We start from the raw sequence: 19969 nt of genomic DNA, 5'->3' as shown, positions 1-19969 counted from the left end.
TAGACCACCAGGTGGAGACAGAGAGTGCACAACTATGCTATGCCTTATTAGGAACCTGGACAGCTTCAACAATTCAGTAGCTAGATAACATAGAACATTAACTTCAATTTACTTGTTCTGCCTTTATGAAAAAGGAAACTGTAAACATTTGCATAACAAAAAGACTTACAACTCTGAACAGAGAAGACTACTATAAACAAAGGCAATCAAACATAGACAAAGAACAGCAAAGGCATATGGGGTAGCTAAACTGGTCTAGTGGGACTAAAGGAATGAAAATTAACAAGTGAGATCTAATTTCTCCTTCCTTAGTGTCTCCAAGAACAGTCCAGAACTTGTAGGATACAACAAAGCAGTACTCAAGATGGATAGGAACTAGACACTCCTGCCCTAATTACTGAAGCAATGGAGAAGCAGCCTAATGGTTACTGCAGTGGGTTAAGAACCTGGGGAACTGGGTTTGATTCCTACTGCAGCTCATGTGACCCTGTGCAAGTCACTTAACCCTCTATTGTCCCAGGTACAAACAAAAGCCCTTTAGATTGTGAGCCCATTAGGGATAGTGAAAGTACCTGCATACAATATATGTACACCGCTTTGTTTGTACCACAGAAAAGTGGAATATCAAAATCCATAGCCCTATAAAAGCAGCTTCCTCCCTAGCTGCAACATCCAACCAGTAATGCTTAGCAAAATTATGAAGTGTTGCCGCTTTACAAAGATCCAATGGAGAGACTGCATTATGTTCCACCCAAGAAATTGCCACTCCCTTCATGGCGTGAGCTTCAAGTACTGAAGATGGTTGCTTTTCCTGCAAGAAGGTAAACAGAAGAAATCATCTCTTTTAGCCAACAAGCGATAGTGTCTTTGGAGGTTGCCTCACCTTTCTTAGCCATACCAAAGAAGACAATTTTTCAGATCTATGAAATTTATTAATTACCTCAAAGTACCCGATGAGAACTCTTCTCATATCTAGCAATCATAACAAGGGAAAATCATAACCATGGATGAAAGGATAACAGAGTGATTCAACTGAAAAAATTACCTTAGGGAGAAAAGATGGAACCAGATGAATAGAAACTCCAGCTTTGGTAATTTTAAGGAACACTTCTCTAAAGAAAAAAAGCCTGAAGTTCTGACGCTCATCTAGCCAAAAAAAATGGCTACTAAAAATACTGTCTTTAAAGTGAGATCTTTAAAGTCTCTCTTTTAGGTCTCAAATGGCTCTTGTTGGAAAGATTTTAGGACCAGATTTGAATTTCAGTCAGGACAAACTGAATGAAGAGGCAGACGTAACCAACTGACTCCTTTCAGGAAATGAACCACATCAGGATGGCATGCTAAAAGAGTTTTCCAATCACCCTCTGAAGCAAACAAAGGCTGTAATTGGGACTTTAAGGAACCAAGGGCTAACCCTTCTTAAGCTCCTCCTTCAGAAAGATTAAAATGTTAGCTACTGACCAGTGAAAGGAAGCGATCTCTCCCCTCGTCATTCCTCAAACATTCTTCACACTCTTGCATATGTCCGTGAAGTAGACCACTTCCTAGCCTGAAGGACAGTAGTGATGACTTATTCAGGATAATATCTACATCTTAGTCGTGACATTTCAAGAGCCAAGCAGCAAAACTAAAGGGGGGGAGGGGGGCAGATCTTCCATAAGAATTGGACCCTGACATGAGAGAGGAGAGAGGGAGATTGAGCCGTTGATCTACCTGAAGCTAAATCCGGTCTGCATACCAAGGTCTCCTAAGTCAATTGGGAGCTAAAAAGACTACCAGCCACAGATGATTAGTGTCATGAAACACCTAGATGCCCCCTGGAGTTACCCTGCGGCCAGATCAGGTCCGCCTGCACCTGCTGCTTGTGCTCTACACTACCACACCTCCTCCCACTGACTGGGTCACAACTGCCTCTGGGTGAGTCTCCCGCTCTCCAATTATCCCTAGTGATTTCTAGATTACTGGAGCCACACTCCCAGTGGTCCCACAGTTCCCTGAAAGCACTCACAGATCCAACACACAAACCACCAGGATTCTTTATCAGTCCAGACAAAGAGGGAAAACAAATAATTGTTTATTCTCTTAAAAAATATTGAACAGTGAAACAAAAATGTACAAATAGCAAACAGTAACAAGTAACTGAAAAATGGATCAATAATAACACTAACTAAACATTTGCATACTGGCTAAACAGTACCTAGGAAGATCAGAATATATAATTCACCGAGCCTCAGCAAAGAGATCTGTCTCGCTCTCTTTTTCCCTAAAATCGAGTGTAGTACCGGAAGACTGGAGGGTAGCCAATGTTACTCCGATTTTTAAGAAGGGTTCCAGAGGAGATCCGGGAAATTATAGACCGGTGAGTCTGACGTCGGTGCCGGGCAAGATGGTGGAGGCTATTATTAAGAATAAAATTGCAGAGCATATACAAAAACATGGACTGATGAGACAAAGTCAGCACGGATTTAGTGAAGGGAAGTCTTGCCTCACCAATCTAATGCATTTTTTTGAGGGGGTAAGCAAACATGTGGACAATGGGGAGCCGGTTGATATTGTATATCTGGATTTTCAAAAGGCGTTTGACAAAGTGCCGCACGAAAGACTCCTGAAGAAATTGCAGAGTCATGGAATCGGAGGTAGGGTATTATTATGGATTAAGAACTGGTTGAAAGATAGGAAGCAGAGAGTAGGATTGCGTGGCCAGTATTCTCAGTGGAGGAGGGTAGTTAGTGGGGTCCCGCAGGGGTCTGTGCTGGGTCCGTTGCTTTTTAATGTATTTATAAATGACCTAGAGATGGGAATAACTAGTGAGGTAATTAAATTCGCCGATGACACAAAATTATTCAGGGTCGTCAAGTCGCAGGAGGAATGTGAACGATTACAGGAGGACCTTGCGAGACTGGGAGAATGGGCGTGCAAGTGGCAGATGAAGTTCAATGTTGACAAGTGCAAAGTGATGCATGTGGGTAAGAGGAACCCGAATTATAGCTACGTCTTGCAAGGTTCCGCGTTAGGAGTTACGGATCAAGAAAGGGATCTGGGTGTCGTCGTCGATGATACGCTGAAACCTTCTGCTCAGTGTGCTGCTGCGGCTAGGAAAGCGAATAGAATGTTGGGTGTTATTAGGAAGGGTATGGAGTCCAGGTGTGCGGATGATATAATGCCGTTGTATCGCTCCATGGCGCGACCGCACCTGGAGTATTGTGTTCAGTACTGGTCTCCGTATCTCAAAAAAGATATAGTAGAATTGGAAAAGGTACAGCGAAGGGCGACGAAAATGATAGTGGGGATGGGACGACTTTCCTATGAAGAGAGGCTGAGAAGGCTAGGGCTTTTCAGCTTGGAGAAGAGACGGCTGAGGGGAGATATGATAGAAGTGTATAAAATAATGAGTGGAATGGATCGGGTGGATGTGAAGCGACTGTTCACGCTATCCAAAAATACTAGGACTAGAGGGCATGAGTTGAAGCTACAGTGTGGTAAATTTAAAACGAATCGGAGAAAATTTTTCTTCACCCAACGTGTAATTAGACTCTGGAATTTGTTGCCGGAGAACGTGGTACGGGCGGTTAGCTTGACGGAGTTTAAAAAGGGGTTAGATAGATTCCTAAAGGACAAGTCCATAGACCGCTATTAAATGGACTTGGAAAAATTCCGCATTTTTAGGTATAACTTGTCTGGAATGTTTTTACGTTTGGGGAGCGTGCCAGGTGCCCTTGACCTGGATTGGCCACTGTCGGTGACAGGATGCTGGGCTAGATGGACCTTTGGTCTTTCCCAGTATGGCACTACTTATGTACTTATGTACTTATGTACTAAGACTGAAACAACAGCCAGCAAAAACTGCTGGGTAATTTCAAAACTCCAGACCAATCAGAGCCCAGAACAGTCAAGTTTCAAATAAAAACTGGTTACATCACTGCAAGGCACTTCATATTATCTGTGTGCCAAATAAAAGAAAGAGAAGTCAGTCCTCTATAACAGATTTAAGCATAAACATGAACCATCTGCTGGCCAAACAGGTGAAATACACTCTGGACATATTTAAGACAGGAAAATATCCAATACATTTTACAGGCATAAAATACACTTTCTCCACAACTTGCATTTGAGGATTCTGCTGCTATAAAATGAGTTTGATTTGAGTCTTTAGCTTTTGCATCCTGTTAATTTGGAGGGAGACCCTTCCCTTCTGGGTATCAAAATAAAACCCCAAGACACTCTAGGGATTGAGAGGGTACCAATTTGCTCGTTAATATTGGTTAACCATCCCAGTGACTGAGGAAGTTGCAGTAAACTGGATACCCGTAAACTCTCCTGAAGGGAAGAAGCTCTAAATAACCAATCATCCAGATAAGGGTGCACTCTGATCCCTTCTCAATGAAAAAATGCCTTGAAAAAGAACCTGGGAGGTGTGGCTAGTCCAAGAGCCATCAGTTGAAACTAAAATTGACGGCCTAGAATCGCAAACTTGGGAAACGTCTGGTGTGGAGGCCAAATGGGAATGTGGAAGAAAGTCTCTGAGATTTAGAGTAGCGAGTAACTCCCAAATGCAAATTCTCCATCTTGAAAAGAGAGACTCAAAGACGATTTACTTCCTTGAGGTCTAGATAGGCCAAAGGACCTTCCTTTTTGAGAACTATTATTTATTTATTTTATTTATTTATTGCATTTGTATCCCACATTTTCCCACCTATTTGCGGGCTCAGTGTGGCTTACAATACATTGTATTGATGGTAATACAATTTGTTACAACTCGATTATGGTTACATTGTGAGGAGTAAAGTAAAAACAAAGTCTACGTATCGCAAGGGGAATAGAACAGTGGAACAGAACAATGGAATAGACTACCTAGACCCCTTTCTGCTCTGGAAACAAGAATGGCAGCTCCTAGACAGGCCATGCCTAGGGTCTGTGGTGCCCCCCTGCAGACTCAGTTGGCGGCGCCCCTCCCCCCCCCCCCCCCCCCCCATGAAAATGATCGCTCAGCACCTGCCACACTGACAGGAATTGACAGCAATATTCTTAGAAACAAATTGCTATACATTGCAAAATAAGATAGCAGATGTAAATTCTCCAAGTGGACATATTCCAAACACTAAAATGAAAATAAAATGATTTTTTTCCACCTTTGTTGTCTGGTGACTTTCTTTCTCTGATCATGCTAGCCCAGTATCTGATTCTGCTGCTATCTGTCCTCTTAACGCCATTTCCAGGGCTTCCTTTCCATTTATTTCTTTCCTTTCCTCCTTTCTTCTTCATTTCTGGTCCTCAGCTTCTGCCTATTTTCTTCATCCATGTGCAGTTTTTCTCCTCTTCCTTTTCCCTCATTTCATCTCTTTCATCTCTCTTCCCTCCCCTCTATGTCCAGCAATTTCTCCTCTCTCCCTGAGCCCTGCCCTCCCATCCATGCTCCTCTGTCCCCTCCATTCATCCCTATCCAGCAATTCCCCTCTCTCCCTGAGCCCTGCCCTGCAATCCATATCCATCCATGCCCATCTGTCCCCTGCCCCCTCCATTCATCCCTATCCAGCAATTCCTCTCTCTCCCTGAGCCCTGCCCTCCCATCCATGCTCCTCTGTCCCCTCCATTCATCCCTATCCAGCAATTCCCCTCTCCCTGAGCCCTGCCCTCCCATGCTCCTCTGTCCCCTGCCCCCTCCATTCATCCCTAGCCAGTAATTCCCCTCTCTCCCTTCCATGAACCCTGCCCTCGCATCCATGCTCCTCTCTCCCCTGCCCTCCCGCTCCCATGTCCCAACTACCCGCCCTCTTCTCCCCCCCCACAACATCCCTTTCCTTTTTTTTCTTTTAAATTTACCTCCATCCGGCAGCACAGGCGCAGCGTCAGTGAAGGAGGTGGCGCTCCCGACGTGTCTAGCCTTCCCTTCACTCAGTGTCCCGCCTTCTTCTGACGTCATTTCCTTGACGTCAGAAGAAGGCGGAACACTGAGCGAAGGGAAGGCTAGACACGTCAGGAGCGCCGCCTCCTTCACTGACGCTGCGCTGCCGGACGGAGGTAAATTTAAAAGGAGAAAAAAAAGGAAAGGGATCTTGCGGGGTAGAAGAGGGCGGGCAGTTGGGCAATGGGAGCGGGAAGGCGAGGTAAGCATGGTGCGGCAGCGTCCCCCTGCCGTGCTTACCCCACTTACCGTGTTGGCACGGCCCTGCTCCTAGACCTCCGAGAGCCAGCTAGGACAACTCCACTGCCTGCTGCTTAGAGGGATTCTTGCAAGGAGATTCTAAGAAAAAATCTGCAACAGGGTGAGAAAATTCTAATTTGTACCCTTCTCTGATTATATTCAATACCCAATGTTATCTGGGTCCATTCTTGGAGGAAAATGGAGAGACAGCCTCCTATCACCACCTTCAAGAAATGAACCTAGACCCCAATAATTGGCTAGCCTGAGAGGCATTTGTATGTCAGGATTCAGGAACCTTGTTAAACTGCTCTTTTGTCCCCCCAAAAGGAAGGTTGTCTCGTCTGGAATTGAGGTTGCGAGAAGTAACCAGAGCTCCCAGGCCTATAACGTTTGGCATATCTGTAATTAGCCCTATTGGAGAAAGACTTGGAGAAGGGTTTAGGCATATGTTATTTATTTATTATCTCATTTGTACCCCCCCAGTTTCCCAACAGTGTCAGGCTCAATGTGGCTTACAGTGCACCACAGAGGCAGACACCAATGCAGTAAAATGAAGCTAATACAGCAGAAAACCTACAAGAGATACCAGGGAAGAGTAGGAATGGCCGGAAGGAGAAGGGAAACTGTGAGGGAAGAGGGAAGGGGGATGTGTCCAAATGTCTCTAGATCGATGCGCTTCCAGCACTGGAGACACATGAAGAGGCCGTAGGATAAGCACTTCCAAATAACATTGTCTTCAGAGATTTCCTGAAAGTTAGATGATCTGTGATGGTTTTTATGGTCCTCGGCAAAGAATTCCAAAGCTGAGTGCTAATGAAAGAGGAGGAGGTAGCATACGTGGACTTGTACTTGATGCAGTTGGGATAATGAAAGGTAAGATATGAACGGGAGAGCCTGAATGTATTCCGAAGCGGTAAGACGATGAGATCTATCATAGAGCCAGGTACTTCACCATATAGGATTTTGTGAACTAGAGAGCAGAGTTTAAAGGTGATATGTTCTTTGACAGGAAGCCAATGTAGTTTCTTTTGGAGGGGCGTGGCACTCTCAAACTTGGACTTTCCACAAACCAATCTGGCCGCTGTATTTTGGGCCGTCTGCAGTTTCTTAATTAGTTGCTGTTTACATCCAGCATACACTCCGTTACAGTAATCCAGATGGCATAGTACGACGGACTGCATGAGGTTGCGAAAGACCTCTCGAGGGAAAAATGTGATTTAACTTCCCCATCTTTAAACAACTTATCAAGGTCTTCTCTAAACAATAACCTACCTACAAAGGAAAGTCTACTTAGCTCTCTCAACCTTGAGCCCTGCATTAGGGGAGTCCCACTCGCCCAAGACTAGGTCCTGACTAGATTAATGAATAGGGAAAGCTTTAGAAGGAAAATCATCCCATGGTCAAGGAAACCAAAGTGCTTGCGTCAGCACCATCCACACAGCCACACATTTAGTTCCAGGATGTGAGCTTCCCTCATTAGGCCTTTACCTTCGACAGGAAGAATCGATGAGAACACTGCCTGTGCACCTAGGTGCTTTACCTTCTGACCAAGAGCCATGAAGTCATGTTTGATATGTTCAGTAGGATACCTACCATTTGTGGCCACATGGATTAGCAGAATAGGAAAATGGTCAACAGGCTTGATGAGTCTAGGCAATCTTTCCGCTACATCTTGAATCTTGGTACCAGGCAGACAGCACACCTCACTGGACATCATGTCTGGTTGGCAGATGGGCACCTCAGTACCCTGTAGAAGAAAATCACTGCCCACTACTATCTTCCGCTTCTTATTGGTCACTGATTCACCGGCCTTGAGATTTTTGATCTTCGTTTCCTCCTGTTCCCAAAATGTTTTCAGTTCTTCTACCTCCAGGGCTGTGAACTGGTCATGAAGACCTGTCACATAGTTTAAAATATTAAAGGCATGTTTCAGGACAAGAATCTTAGACAAGAGTATGTGAACTGTGTAGTAGTGCTGATAAGAATGTATGGGAGTTCAGTGCACTTTGAGCATGACAAAAATGGTGACATTATAAGCTCTTCTGGAGTTGTGCCTTAGAAGAAGCCTGCATGAAGATATGTGCCTTAACATCAGTTCACTATTGCTACAGCATCCTCAGCTTGTATGTTAAGCAGATAAGGAAGGTATCAGGAGCTAATTCCGGAATGTTGGGAATTTAGAGAAAAAAACTGTAGCTGGACGGAACACAGAAACAAGACAAAAGGTGGGAAAGACTGTTCTGGAACATGGGAGGGATGAAAATGGGTGAGAAATTATAGGTTAAAAGAACAGATAGGCAGATGAGAAGGAAGGATAGTTAGATAGATGGGTAAAAGACCTATAAATAAGAGAACGCCTTAGCCCCAGTGGGGAGAGGCTAGTGGATAGCTGAGGAATCAGGTGTTTGCTAGCTAGCCCCATTTCTAATCTTTTCTCTTCTTATGTTTCAGTAGATGTTTGCGTTCTGCTTTTTCTGTATGATTAAAGACTGCTGTGTGAAGTAAAGAACAACAAAGAGAAGTTTGCTGAATTGTGTAAGATTCATTAGGTAAGCTTCACCCATCGCAGAGGTGGTGTGAAGAGGTTTAAACCTCAAAAGTGAGTGTACGCTCGAGCTGTGCTCCAGCAGTACAGGGGCTTTACAGTTCCTATGCAGTCTTCTGGGCACTTTACCACATTTTAGTAAAAGGGCCCATATATTTTAAAATATGTAAATTAAACTTTTAAAACAGAAAGGACTCCTCTTACTAAGGTGCGCCAATGGATTTAGCACACACTAATGACTTAGTGTACATTAAGTGCTATGCACCCCATAGGTAATTCCATGGGCTGTGCAGCATTTAGTGCGTGCTAAATCTGCTAGTGCACCTTAGTAAAAGGACCCCCTAATAATGAAAACTTACATTTCTGTTCTTGCTGAAACCCAAAGAGGTGAAAATAAAAAACTGGCATTAGCCTGCCACTCATTGAACCCATAACATTTCTGTGAAGGGCAATAAAACATATTTATTTAATCACATGCTATATTAATGTCTGTAAAATAAATAAATACACATGCATACCAATGCTGTCTGACTCTTCCATTTCAAGTTCCTGAAATTCCCTCTTAAGCTCAGATCTGGACCTTGAGCAGATATTTATATCTGAATATATCCTACGCGTTTGTACATTAACGTTTTCCAGCACACTACCTCTTCTGAGTTCAGTCATGTCCTGCAAAAGAAGTCAGGTTTCAGGGAAATGTTTTTAACATACACTTATTGGTAACTTCAGATTTTTCTGACCACATGGCCAATACAGTAACCAAAACGTACTACGCCCAGGACCAGCGTTAGGCGTGGGCAAACAGGGCAATTGCCCTAGGCCTCCATATCACTGGGATCCCAAACCTACCTGAACTTGAAAGAGGGACAACTGCAAGCAAGCTTTTGGGCCCCCTCCCTAGTGTCTGCCCTTGTCCCCATCATATCTAGCACTGGCCCTGACTAAGCCTAAGAGAAAAGTTTTGGCCCAAATAAAATGTGACCATAAATGTACAAATAAAAATAATAAGTAGCTGATTTTATTTTACATTAAACAGTATTTGTAACGCATACTTAGCTTCTATTCTTAGCTGCTCTTTGAGGCTGCAAAATACCAGTGTTTATCAGTGTTTTCATGCAACGGGTATTTTTTATTCCATTGTAAAAGGTGCCCAGCAATCACGCTCAATTGTGTAACTTGGGAGTCACCTGCTCAGAAAAGGCATAAAAACTGAGTGGAGAATACAAGAAAAGCCAGAAGAGGGGTCTTCTTGTGTTTACCCAATATACACCTATTTCAATTTTTTCCATTGCAGGTGTTTTATTGGTGTTTATCAATTAAAACCTAAATCAAAAGCCCTAGATATACTTTTACACAGTGCTATTTTTGCGCCAGTACGTGCCAGTACCACATACCGGCACCTTTTTTCTGCAGTCCGGCTCACCTGCCCACTCCCTTCCATTTGTGCACCCAGCTGTGCTCCCTGCATTGCAAAACTTTTGTTTACCCGAAGTCGCGGCGAACCAGCAGTGAAGGCAGCAGGCAGGCAGGAAGGCTCACCTCCTCGTCGCTCGCTTTGCTTCCCTCTCAGCGCGTCCCACCCTCCTCTGATGTAATTTCCTTTCCGCGAGGGTGGGACGCGCTGAGAGGGAAGGGAAGCCAAGTGAGCAACAAGAAGGCGAGCCTGCCTGCCTGCTGCCTTCACTGCCGGTCCGCCGCGACTTCGGGTAAAGAAAAGTTTTGCAGCGCAGGGAACATGGCTGGGTATACGAACGGAAGGGAGCAGGCAGGTGAGGGTGGGCAGGTGGATTTTGAAAACATATTTGAAATAACAATTATATAACTGAAAGCTAAGCAAAGGACTCACCTTAAAGTCCTTATTCATAACATACCAAATATCTTGAAGGCTCATGGCCCGATCTCTCAGCTTAGCCTGTATTCCTGTGTTCACAATGTCATAGTAAGGTTTTGGAAGTCTGACATCAGCCTCCAAATAGCGCCCTGACATCATAGATTTTTTTACAAGTGAACCTTCAATACCATTCCAGGGAAGAATATCTGCAAAAAAAAAAAAATCCCTCCCCCCCCCCCCAAAAAAAATTAGAGCATAGATTTAACTGAACAGAGGAAAATGTCTTCAATGTAACCATGCAGAAGGCGACCTATACGCCTGAGCTCCTTCATATTTTATGTCAAAAAGGATGGTAAAAACAAAGGTGTGCACACTCATAATTCATGAAAAGATAAAAAAATATATCAAATTTAATAAAAAATTTGAAAATTAAAAATGTGGTCGATCTGCAGTACCTCCTGCTTAATCTTTTGCCTAAATCAAAAATAAACCAATATTAATACCAAAAACCATTTAAAAAGGGAGCTTACTGGCAATCTTAAAAGTCTTTGCTAAAAGAGAAACCTCTTTTAAATATTTGGTATAGCCACTTTAAAGACTGTTAAAACAATCAATACACCCGTGCATATGCTCCCTTAATACTACTTCTAGTGTTCAATCGTCTTTCTCCATTGTTTTACTCCCCTTAACGATACCTGGACCTTGTTCTAACTTAACTCCTCCAAATGTAACCATAATTGTGTTGTAACAAATTGTACTTCCATCATTACAATGTACTGTAAGCCACACTGAGCCCGCAAATAGGTGGGAAAATGTGGGATACAAATGCAATAAAATAAATAAAATAAATACATAAATACTCACATTGAAATGGTTGCTAAAAGAAGCCAAGTCTTGCTAATAAAATTGTTTTTACTACTAGTCACAATCTAAGAAATTATCATTCTTTGATATCAAGCAAGAAGTACCAAAAACACATCATTCTACCTAATTGCTAAGAAGCAAATCCATCTCCCACACCTATATACATCACTTACCACCACAAGGTTAGAGAAAACCTACCAGTTTGCAAGATCTTTTGAAAAGAGCGCATGAAGGTAATTCTATAATTAAGGGTCCATACTTACGCGCCCCTTGCATACATAAAGGCAGAGAAAAATTAGTACTCAACATACATAGGGGGAAATTCTCTAAATGGTGCTGCAAATTAGGTGCTGCTAAAAATCAGCACTGAACATTATTCCATAAAGGGGCACTCCAGGATGAGCATTCTTTATAGAATAGAGTTGAGCACAAAATTCAAGGCTCAGCTTTGGGCGCAAACACTTACGCAAGCTGAAACCTGGTGTAAGTCCTAGCATGCAAGTTGGGTGTGGATCCTTGCTATTCTGTAACACTACGCGCATCTTTTGTGAACACCCCTGACCTGCCAATGCCCCTCCCATGGCCATGCCTTTTTTTTAGTTGAAGGTAATCAAATTTACGAACCCATTGTTACAGAATAGCAGTCTGCCAGATCGGCGCCCAAATCATAATTAGGGCAAAGTGCTTGTTAACTCCAATAATTAAATCATTGGAGCCCATCACTTAATTATTTTGGGTGCTGATCTAGGATCTGAGTCCTTTATAGAATCCAGAGATTAAGCACCTAAAGCACTATTCTATAATGGCACCTAAGTACATAGCTGCAAGGGCGCATGGGTGAAGCATGGATGGAACATAGGCAGGGTTCCCAGTTATTCACATAACTTACAGAATACTGTAAGTTACGTGCTTCTCTGCCGCATTTAAGCACTCTCAGTTATGCCAGGTCTATGGCTGGTGTTAACAGTGGGCTTGTTCACGGCAGGGGCAGCGATCCCAGGTTACGCTACTATTCCATAACGACATCTGTACATGCAGGTGTCATTACAGAATATGCTCCTATTACTAGTGGGAAACCTAACTAGAGGCGTCCACTTACAGATCTGTCCCCATAGCTTCTATTATAATGCAAAACCAAAAGTGATATATCATTGCTTTACAAGGATAAAATTTGTACCATCATGACTGATGGGTCATGACAGATATCTGAAATGCTCCCTCTTTTTTCCTTTGACTTATAGTTTTCAACAACAGTGGCTATACATCATAGGTTAATAACATAATACAAATGAATTCTAGTTTCTCATTTTCTAGTTTCTCATTTGGGACACAGAGTGGCCCTCTGATCATCTAAGGAAGATAATATGATTTATAAGAAATAATTATATGGGCTATGCTTACTCAATTTAAAGCGATAGGGAGGTTTTGTAAAATTTGCACTGCCTCCACCCCCTATAGGATGAAGATATCAAAGATTGACAATTTTATGACTGACAATGTTTTGTTTCTGTTTTTTTACAACTGATTCAATTATTGTGGTTTTTGGCTACAAATAGCCACATGAGATAGGCTGAATGATAGGAAAGGGAAAGGGGATGAGATTTGATATACCACCATTCTGTGGTTACAATCAAAATGGTTTACACATTATATGCAAATACTTATTTTGCACCTGGAGCAATGGAGGGTTAAGTGACTTGCGCAGAGTCACAAGAAGCTGCAGTGGGAACTGAATCCTCTTCCCCTGGATCTAACCATTAGGCTACTCCTCCACTTTTACTGGCTAAACTGAATTTTTAAAAAGAAGATCCTCTTTTAGCAAAGACTTATAAGATGGCCAAGAAAACCACCTTTTAAAATTATAAATGTTTTATTATTGGTTTATTCTTGATTTACATGTAAGTTTAAGCAGGAGATATGTCAGGTGGATTCTAGACTCTAGACAATGTCACTGTGTGCTTTTTGTTTTGGGTTTTTTTATTTTAATTTGCTATGGCACATATTTTGATTATGCTGCATTTGGGCAAAGTCCTGAAAATTAATATAACATTGTGAGTAACTGCTCACTTCCCTCATGGTTATAATCCTAAACTAAGATTTTAAAATTACCTTACCTGGAAAAGGCAGTTAAGGTCCTGTTTTGAGACATATTTAAATCAGATACGTTCTAAGCTAAACTGAAAATTTATATACATTAAAAAAAGAGTTTATACATTTATTAAATTAAAATGTTTGAGGGAATGATTAAGAGACCAATAAAGAAGTGTGTGAGTCACCAGGTCTTTACCCTTGTGTGAAATGAGTGGCTGCTGAGGTCTTGTATAGTGAATTGTGAGTCACTGCATACATGACATTGTAAGAGCGTTGGGCTGATATTTTCTTCTGTAATACAATGTAAGATGTTCATGTCAAGCTACACTTGTATAATATCTTGAGTGAATCTCTTCATAAAGGTGGCTAATAAATCCTAATAAATAAGCAAACAATTTACTAACAGTTACTCTATAAAAGGGGATCTTCAAGTTATGCATTTGGATTTCTCTAATTTATAGGTGATGTCACCTTGGTTTACTAGACTGAAATCTTTTTATACTGTAGTATCTAGTGAAAATGGTTTATAAAGCTCATACTGTTCCACAGCATGCCTCTAGCCTGGCACAGATAGGTTATGCACTCTGACCAGCAGATGGAGACCAAGGACAAACTGAGCTTCAAGTAAGCCTATAAGTGGGCCATGCAGTCCTCAGGAAACTAGTCTGTTCTCAGTCTCAGCAGATGGAGGAGTGATAAGCCTGCACAGTCAGTTACTTGTAAGCCATGGGATTTCTTTTTCGTCTTGAGTTTTCTTCCTGGGGCTATTGGGTAAGAGAAAACAAACACTCTCTTTATTTAAAAAAAAAAAACAGAGAAAATAAAAACACCAGAAGTAGTTTCGGGTTTTGCTTCCCTCTTGTCTGCCTGCTGGATAGAGGTTGAGGCCTGCAGGGTCTCTTTCGCCCCGGGCAGGTGCAGACTGACCATTCGGGCAACCGGGCAATGCCCGAGGGCCCAGAAGCTCTGCCCGGTTGCCCGCCACCAGTCCTACCTTGAAGGACCCTGGTGGTCTAGTGGCTTCTTCGGGGGCAACCGGGCAGGAAAGAATCCCACTGCCTGCTCCTGCTAGTGTGCCCAGGGCTGATGCCGACGTGTTTTAAAAATGGCTGCTGAGACTTCCTGTGGCAGTCTCGCGAGACTGCTGAGATGCACAAGACTGCCGCAGGAAACCTTGGTAGCCATTTTGAAAACATGCTGGCGCCAGCCCTGGGAACATTAGTGGCAGCGGGCAGGAAAGAGTGGGATTCTTTCCTGCCTGGCTGCCCCTGAAAAAGCCACTAGAGCACTAGGAATCTTCAAGGTAAGACTCACTTGCAGGGGTCTGTAGTACGTGGGAGGCAAGCGGCAATTGTGGTGGGGGGGGGGGGCTATGATGTGCGTGAAGGGATGGTGGTGCAGCATTGGGGCGGCGGGCAGTGGCTGGGGGGCCCCGATGACCCTTACTGCCCAGGGGACCCCGACCATGGTCCCTCCCCTCCCCCCATTTGGATCCTGCTGCGGGTACCTTGGGTTTGTGAGCCTCAGATGTCTGGCTCTGTGTTCAGGCAGACTGGCAGTTTGGAGTGCTGTGAGGATTGCCTTGCTACTTTTTTTTTTTGTTACATTTGTACCCCGCGCTTTCCCACTCATGGCAGACTCAATGCAGCTTACATGGGGCAATGGAGGGTTAAGTGACTTGCCCAGAGTCACAAGGAGCTGCCTGTGCCTGAAGCGGGAATCGAACTCAGTTCCTCAGCTCCCCAGGACCAAAGTCCACCACCCTAACCACTAGGCCACTCCTCCACTCTTTCGGGCATGAGTGTCGGTAAAAAAAAAAAACAACAAAAAACCAAGAAACAATTGTCACCAGTGATTTACCGCAGGGAAGCCACGTGTAAGAAAACAAAACAAAACAAAGAGATTAGCAGACTTTTTAAAATTGTTTCCCTTTGGTGGTTGTTTTCCTGCTGCCCTGACGTTTCTCTGGAGAGCTGTGGAGTTCCCATTGTTTTTTCTTTCTTGGTGGTGATGAATCAGCGTCTTAAAGTGCAGCACAGTTTGATAGCACCAGGAGGTGGATGCGGCAGGGCATTGTGGCCTCTGCGCAGCTCTGGGCGCGCCGAGTTGAGATTTGCAGAGACCGGGCTGGTAGCTGCGCTGACTCCAGTGTCTGGAGTTTCAGTAGGACATTCCTCCCCGGGGGAGCCTGTTTGAGTGGTTGTCTTGTTTTCGGCGGGAACCGCCATCATTTTGTCACTGGCGTCTGGCATTGATCTCCCTCCGCACTTGGAGCCCTTTTCTGCCCCGGGGTCTCTGCCCTTCAACCCACCGAGTGCTTCGGGGGTTGATTTCCCCCGGAATTTGTTTTGGCTATGTACAAGGCCTTTTGCCTAAAGCAGGCTGGAGCTGCTCAGTAGAAGGGAGCTGTGCTTCAGGGAGACTCCTTCCCCCCCTTCTAAACGCAAGCATGGGGAATGGGAGGAGGAGGAGGAACTCCTGAACTGTGCTTCTCAGGGGGTCGGAGGCTTTACCTGGCTGGTCTGAGGAGGAGGACTTCAGGGACCAGAAGCAGCCAGGGGGAGGGAAGACTCCTGGCAGGAGGAGCTGCCTCCGGGGGAGGACGCCTCGGTTGTCCACATTTTCCATCGGAAGGAGCTGCAGTAACTGATTTCCCAGGTGTCTTCCATGCTGCAGTTTGAGGAGCTGCCTCCGGGGGAGGACGCCTCGGTTGTCCACATTTTCCATCGGAAGGAGCTGCAGTAACTGATTTCCCAGGTGTCTTCCATGCTGCAGTTTGAGGAGTCTCCCCTAGAGGCTCCTCAGACAGTGGATCCCTTGCTTAAGAGGGTTTGCAGATCCTCCCGCTCTTTCCCCATGCACCAGGACATTCAGGATGTCATCCAGGCGCAATGGGCTTCTCCCAGTGCTCCTTTACAGATTGCAATGTCCATGGTTTGCCTTTATCCCATTCCGGCCTATTCTGGATCTCAAAGGGGTAAATCGCTCTCTTCAGGTCCTTTCCTTTTGCATGAAAACCTGGCGCTCGGTCATTTTAGAGGTGCAACCCGGTGAGTTCCTGTCGTTTTTGGATCTGAAACGGGTATACCTTCATATCTCTATTCGCCCGGTTCATCAGCGTTTCCTTCTCTTCGCCATTTTGGGAAGGTATTATCAGTTTTCTGCACTCCCCTTTGGTCTGGCAACAGCTCCCTGTACCTTTTCCAAGGTAATGGTGGTTCATCCCTATCTGGACGATTGGTTCATCCAAGTGAAGTCTTACCAGAAGAGTGTGCGGGCTACAGCCCATATGGTGCACATGCTCCAGTCCTTGGACTGGAAAGTCAATCTGGACAAGAGTCATCTTCAGCCGTCCCAGACCTTGGAGTATTTGGAAGTTCGTTTCGAAACCAGCACAGGCAGAGTTTTCTCCCAGAGGCCAGGATTCGCACCTCTAATCACAGGTCCGGTCTCTTTTGGATTTTCAGTGCCCGAGGACCAAAGATTACTTGCAAGTGCTTGGCTCCATAGCAGGCTCTTTGGCGGTGGTACAGTGGACACTTCTATCCCGCTGGTCTCCCCAGTCGCACTCCCTGGAGAATTGTCTCCCTCTGCGCAGCCTGTGTGAGATGCAGTCTGCACTGGTAGATGGTGTGGAATCATCTCTCAGGAGGCATAAGTCTGGATTCCCCACAGTAGACTATGACGATAATGGATGCCAGCTGGGGGGCGCACTGTTTGAGAAGAGTGGCTCAAGGGGAATGGTCTCCTCTAGAAGCAAAACGTGTTGGAACTGAGAGAGATCCGGCTGGACCTCCTAGCCTTTCAACCTCTTCTGGTCGGAGTGGTGGTGCGAGTCAAGTGTGACAACGCCACGGCAGTCACCTACGTCAATCACCAGAGAGGCATAACGAGCCAGTCTGTGGCAGAGGAAGCATCTCTTCTCCTCGTGTGGGCAGAGGTTCATCTGGTAGGTCTCTCCACAGTTCACATCGCCATGGTGGACAACGTGCAAGTGGACTTTCTCAATCAACATCTCCTGGACCCGGGAGAATGGAAGCTCAGTCCAGAGGCCTTCTCTCAGACAGTGGATCGCTGTGGTCCCCCAATCTTGGACCTCATGACATGATAGGGGGCCCCAGCGATCCACTGTCTGAGAGAAGTCCTCTGGACTGAGTTTCCATTCTGCTTGCACGTTGTCCACCATGGCGATGTGAACTGCAGAGAGACCTACCAGATGAACCTCTGCCCACACGAGAAGAGATGCTTCCACTTCCACGGACTGGCTCTTCATGCCTCTCTGGTGATTGACGTAGGTGACTGCTGTGGCGTTGTCAGACTTGACTCGCACCACCACTCCGACCAGAAGAGGCTGAAAGGCTAGGAGGGCCAGCCAGATCTCTCTCAGTTCCAACATGTTTATTGACAAATTTGCTTCTAGAGGAGACCATTCCCCTTGAGCCACTCCATGGTACATCCACCGTCAACACTCAGGTTCCTCGCTTCTTCAGCCAGTTGAAGGATGTTTAGGTGGAGGGACTCAATGCGCTGGTAAAGACTTGGCCTGCTTTATGTGTTCCCCCTTTGGCCCTTGATTGGCAGAGTTCTGCTTTGAATTCAGCATCATGCCAGCCAGGTGCTTTTGGTGTAACTGGATTGGCCATGCAGGCCTTGGTGCGAAGACCTCATTCAGCTTCTCGTGGCGGAGCCTCTTCAATTTCCACAGGTGACGGATCTTCTGTCTCACGGTCCGGTGCTCATGTCAGATCCAGCTTGGTTCCTGCTTACGGCTTGGCTCTTGAGCGGACACTTTTATTGAAGAAAGGGTTTTCTGCCCTACTAGTTGATGAAGAGTTCGACTTCGCTCACCTATATTCGCGTCTGGTGCATGTCTGAGGACTGGTGTGGGGACAATTTCATTGTGACGCTGCGAGCTGCGGTTCCCCAGATTCTTGATTTCTTACAGGCTGGCCTAGATAAAGGTCTCATTTTGTTATCCTCGAGGGTGCAGCCAACAGCTGTGGCCTGCTTTCAGGGCCTGATTCAGAGGCATCCTTTGGGGTCCCATCCTGATATGATTCGTTTCTTTCGGGGCATGTCTTAATTGTCCTCCGGTTCACAGGCCTGTTCCACCTTGGGATCTTAACCTGGTGTTGTCCATCCTCGTAGAGCCACCTTTTGAGCCCTTGGGGTCCTGTACTCTGAAGGATTTGACGTTGGATGCTGCTTCTTGTGGCCTTGGCTTCGGGTTGGCGCATTTCTGAGTTGCAGGCTCTGTCCTGTAGGGAGCCTTTCCTCCAGTTTTATCAGGAGAAAGTGGTTATCTGGGCAGTTCATTCCTTTCTGCCTAAGGTAGTTCTCCGTTTCGTGTCAATCAGCAGGTTTCCCTGCCCGTCTTGGGGGACAGGTCTGGCTCAGAGGAGCAGAAGTGCTTGCACTGTTTGGATGTATGCAGAGCCCTCAAGTCGCTATTTAAGGATGACTCACAAGTTTCGCCATTCGGATCATCTGTTCATCTTGTAGAGGGGTTTCACGAAACAGCAAGGCGGCATCCAAGGCCATTATTGTCCGTTGGGTGAGAGAGGCAGTGGCTGCAGCCTATTTACTTCGGAAACAGCCTATTCCAAACTTCCTGAATGCCCATTCTACTTGGGCTTTGGCGGCTTCGTGGGCGGAGCATTCATTGGTTTCTCCGATGGAAATTTGTAAGGCTGTAGCCTGGTCTTCTCTTCGTTCCTTTATGCACCACTATTGCCTCAATGTGTTTGCTCGTCAGGATGCACAGTTTGGAGACAGGGTGCAGACAGCGGGCTCTGTGGGTCCCACTCAAGATGGTCACTGCTCTGGTACTTCCCATCTGTGCCAGTCTAGACGGACGCTATGGAAGGAGCAATTAGATCTTACTTGCTAATTGGCTTTCCTTTAGTCCCTCCAGACCGGCACAGAGCCCTCCCAGCGGGCAGTAGTTTCGTCGTTTTCGGTTTTTTGGAGCTGGTGCACTCATGAAGTGTTTTGTCGGTTCTTTTTCAGGATTCTACAAAAAAAATAAAAAAATAATACAGACACAGGGGAGTGTTGGGATTCAGCCCCGTACCAGCCTTCTTGCAGGTGGTTATAGTTAGTGTATCCTGTTCCTCCTATTTGGCAGAAGTGCAGAAAGCCTCGGTCAGGGGATCAAGGTGGCAAAATTGGATGGAGATTTTGATTTCCTTTTGGAGGGTTTTCTCTTTGTTGTTTAGTCCTGTGAGTCAGCTGCTTTACTAGGTATAGACTGGTTTCCTGAGGACTGCACAGCCCACTTATAGGCTCACTTGAAGCTCAGTTTGTTCTCAGTCTCCATCTGCTGGTCAGAGTGAATAACCCATCTGTGCCAGTCTAGAGGGACTAAAGGAAAGCCAACTAGCAGGTAAGATCTAATTGCTCCTTTTCTTCCTGCTCATAACATTTATTTATTTATGTGTATCCCACATTTTCCCACCTATTTGCAGGCTCAATGTGGCTTACATAGTACCGTGAA

At 45.2% G+C, this 19969-nt stretch overlaps 1 protein-coding gene across 1 annotated transcript in view; it reads right to left on the bottom strand.

The window, feature by feature from the left end:
* The window catches only part of TEX14 (testis expressed 14, intercellular bridge forming factor), a 195500-nt gene that overhangs the window by 102423 nt on the left and 73108 nt on the right, over window positions 1-19969 (bottom strand). The window contains exons 12-13 of the mRNA XM_030222131.1: window positions 10534-10724; window positions 9206-9356 (exon numbers count right to left, since the gene is read on the bottom strand). Coding sequence (XP_030077991.1) covers window positions 9206-9356; window positions 10534-10724 — 342 coding nt within the window. The remainder of the gene's footprint in view (window positions 1-9205; window positions 9357-10533; window positions 10725-19969) is intronic.

The sequence above is a fragment of the Microcaecilia unicolor genome, chromosome 13, assembly GCF_901765095.1.
Source record: "Microcaecilia unicolor chromosome 13, aMicUni1.1, whole genome shotgun sequence".
Lineage (NCBI taxonomy): Eukaryota > Metazoa > Chordata > Amphibia > Gymnophiona > Siphonopidae > Microcaecilia > Microcaecilia unicolor.
This window is presented reverse-complemented; position numbering and strand designations above follow the sequence as displayed.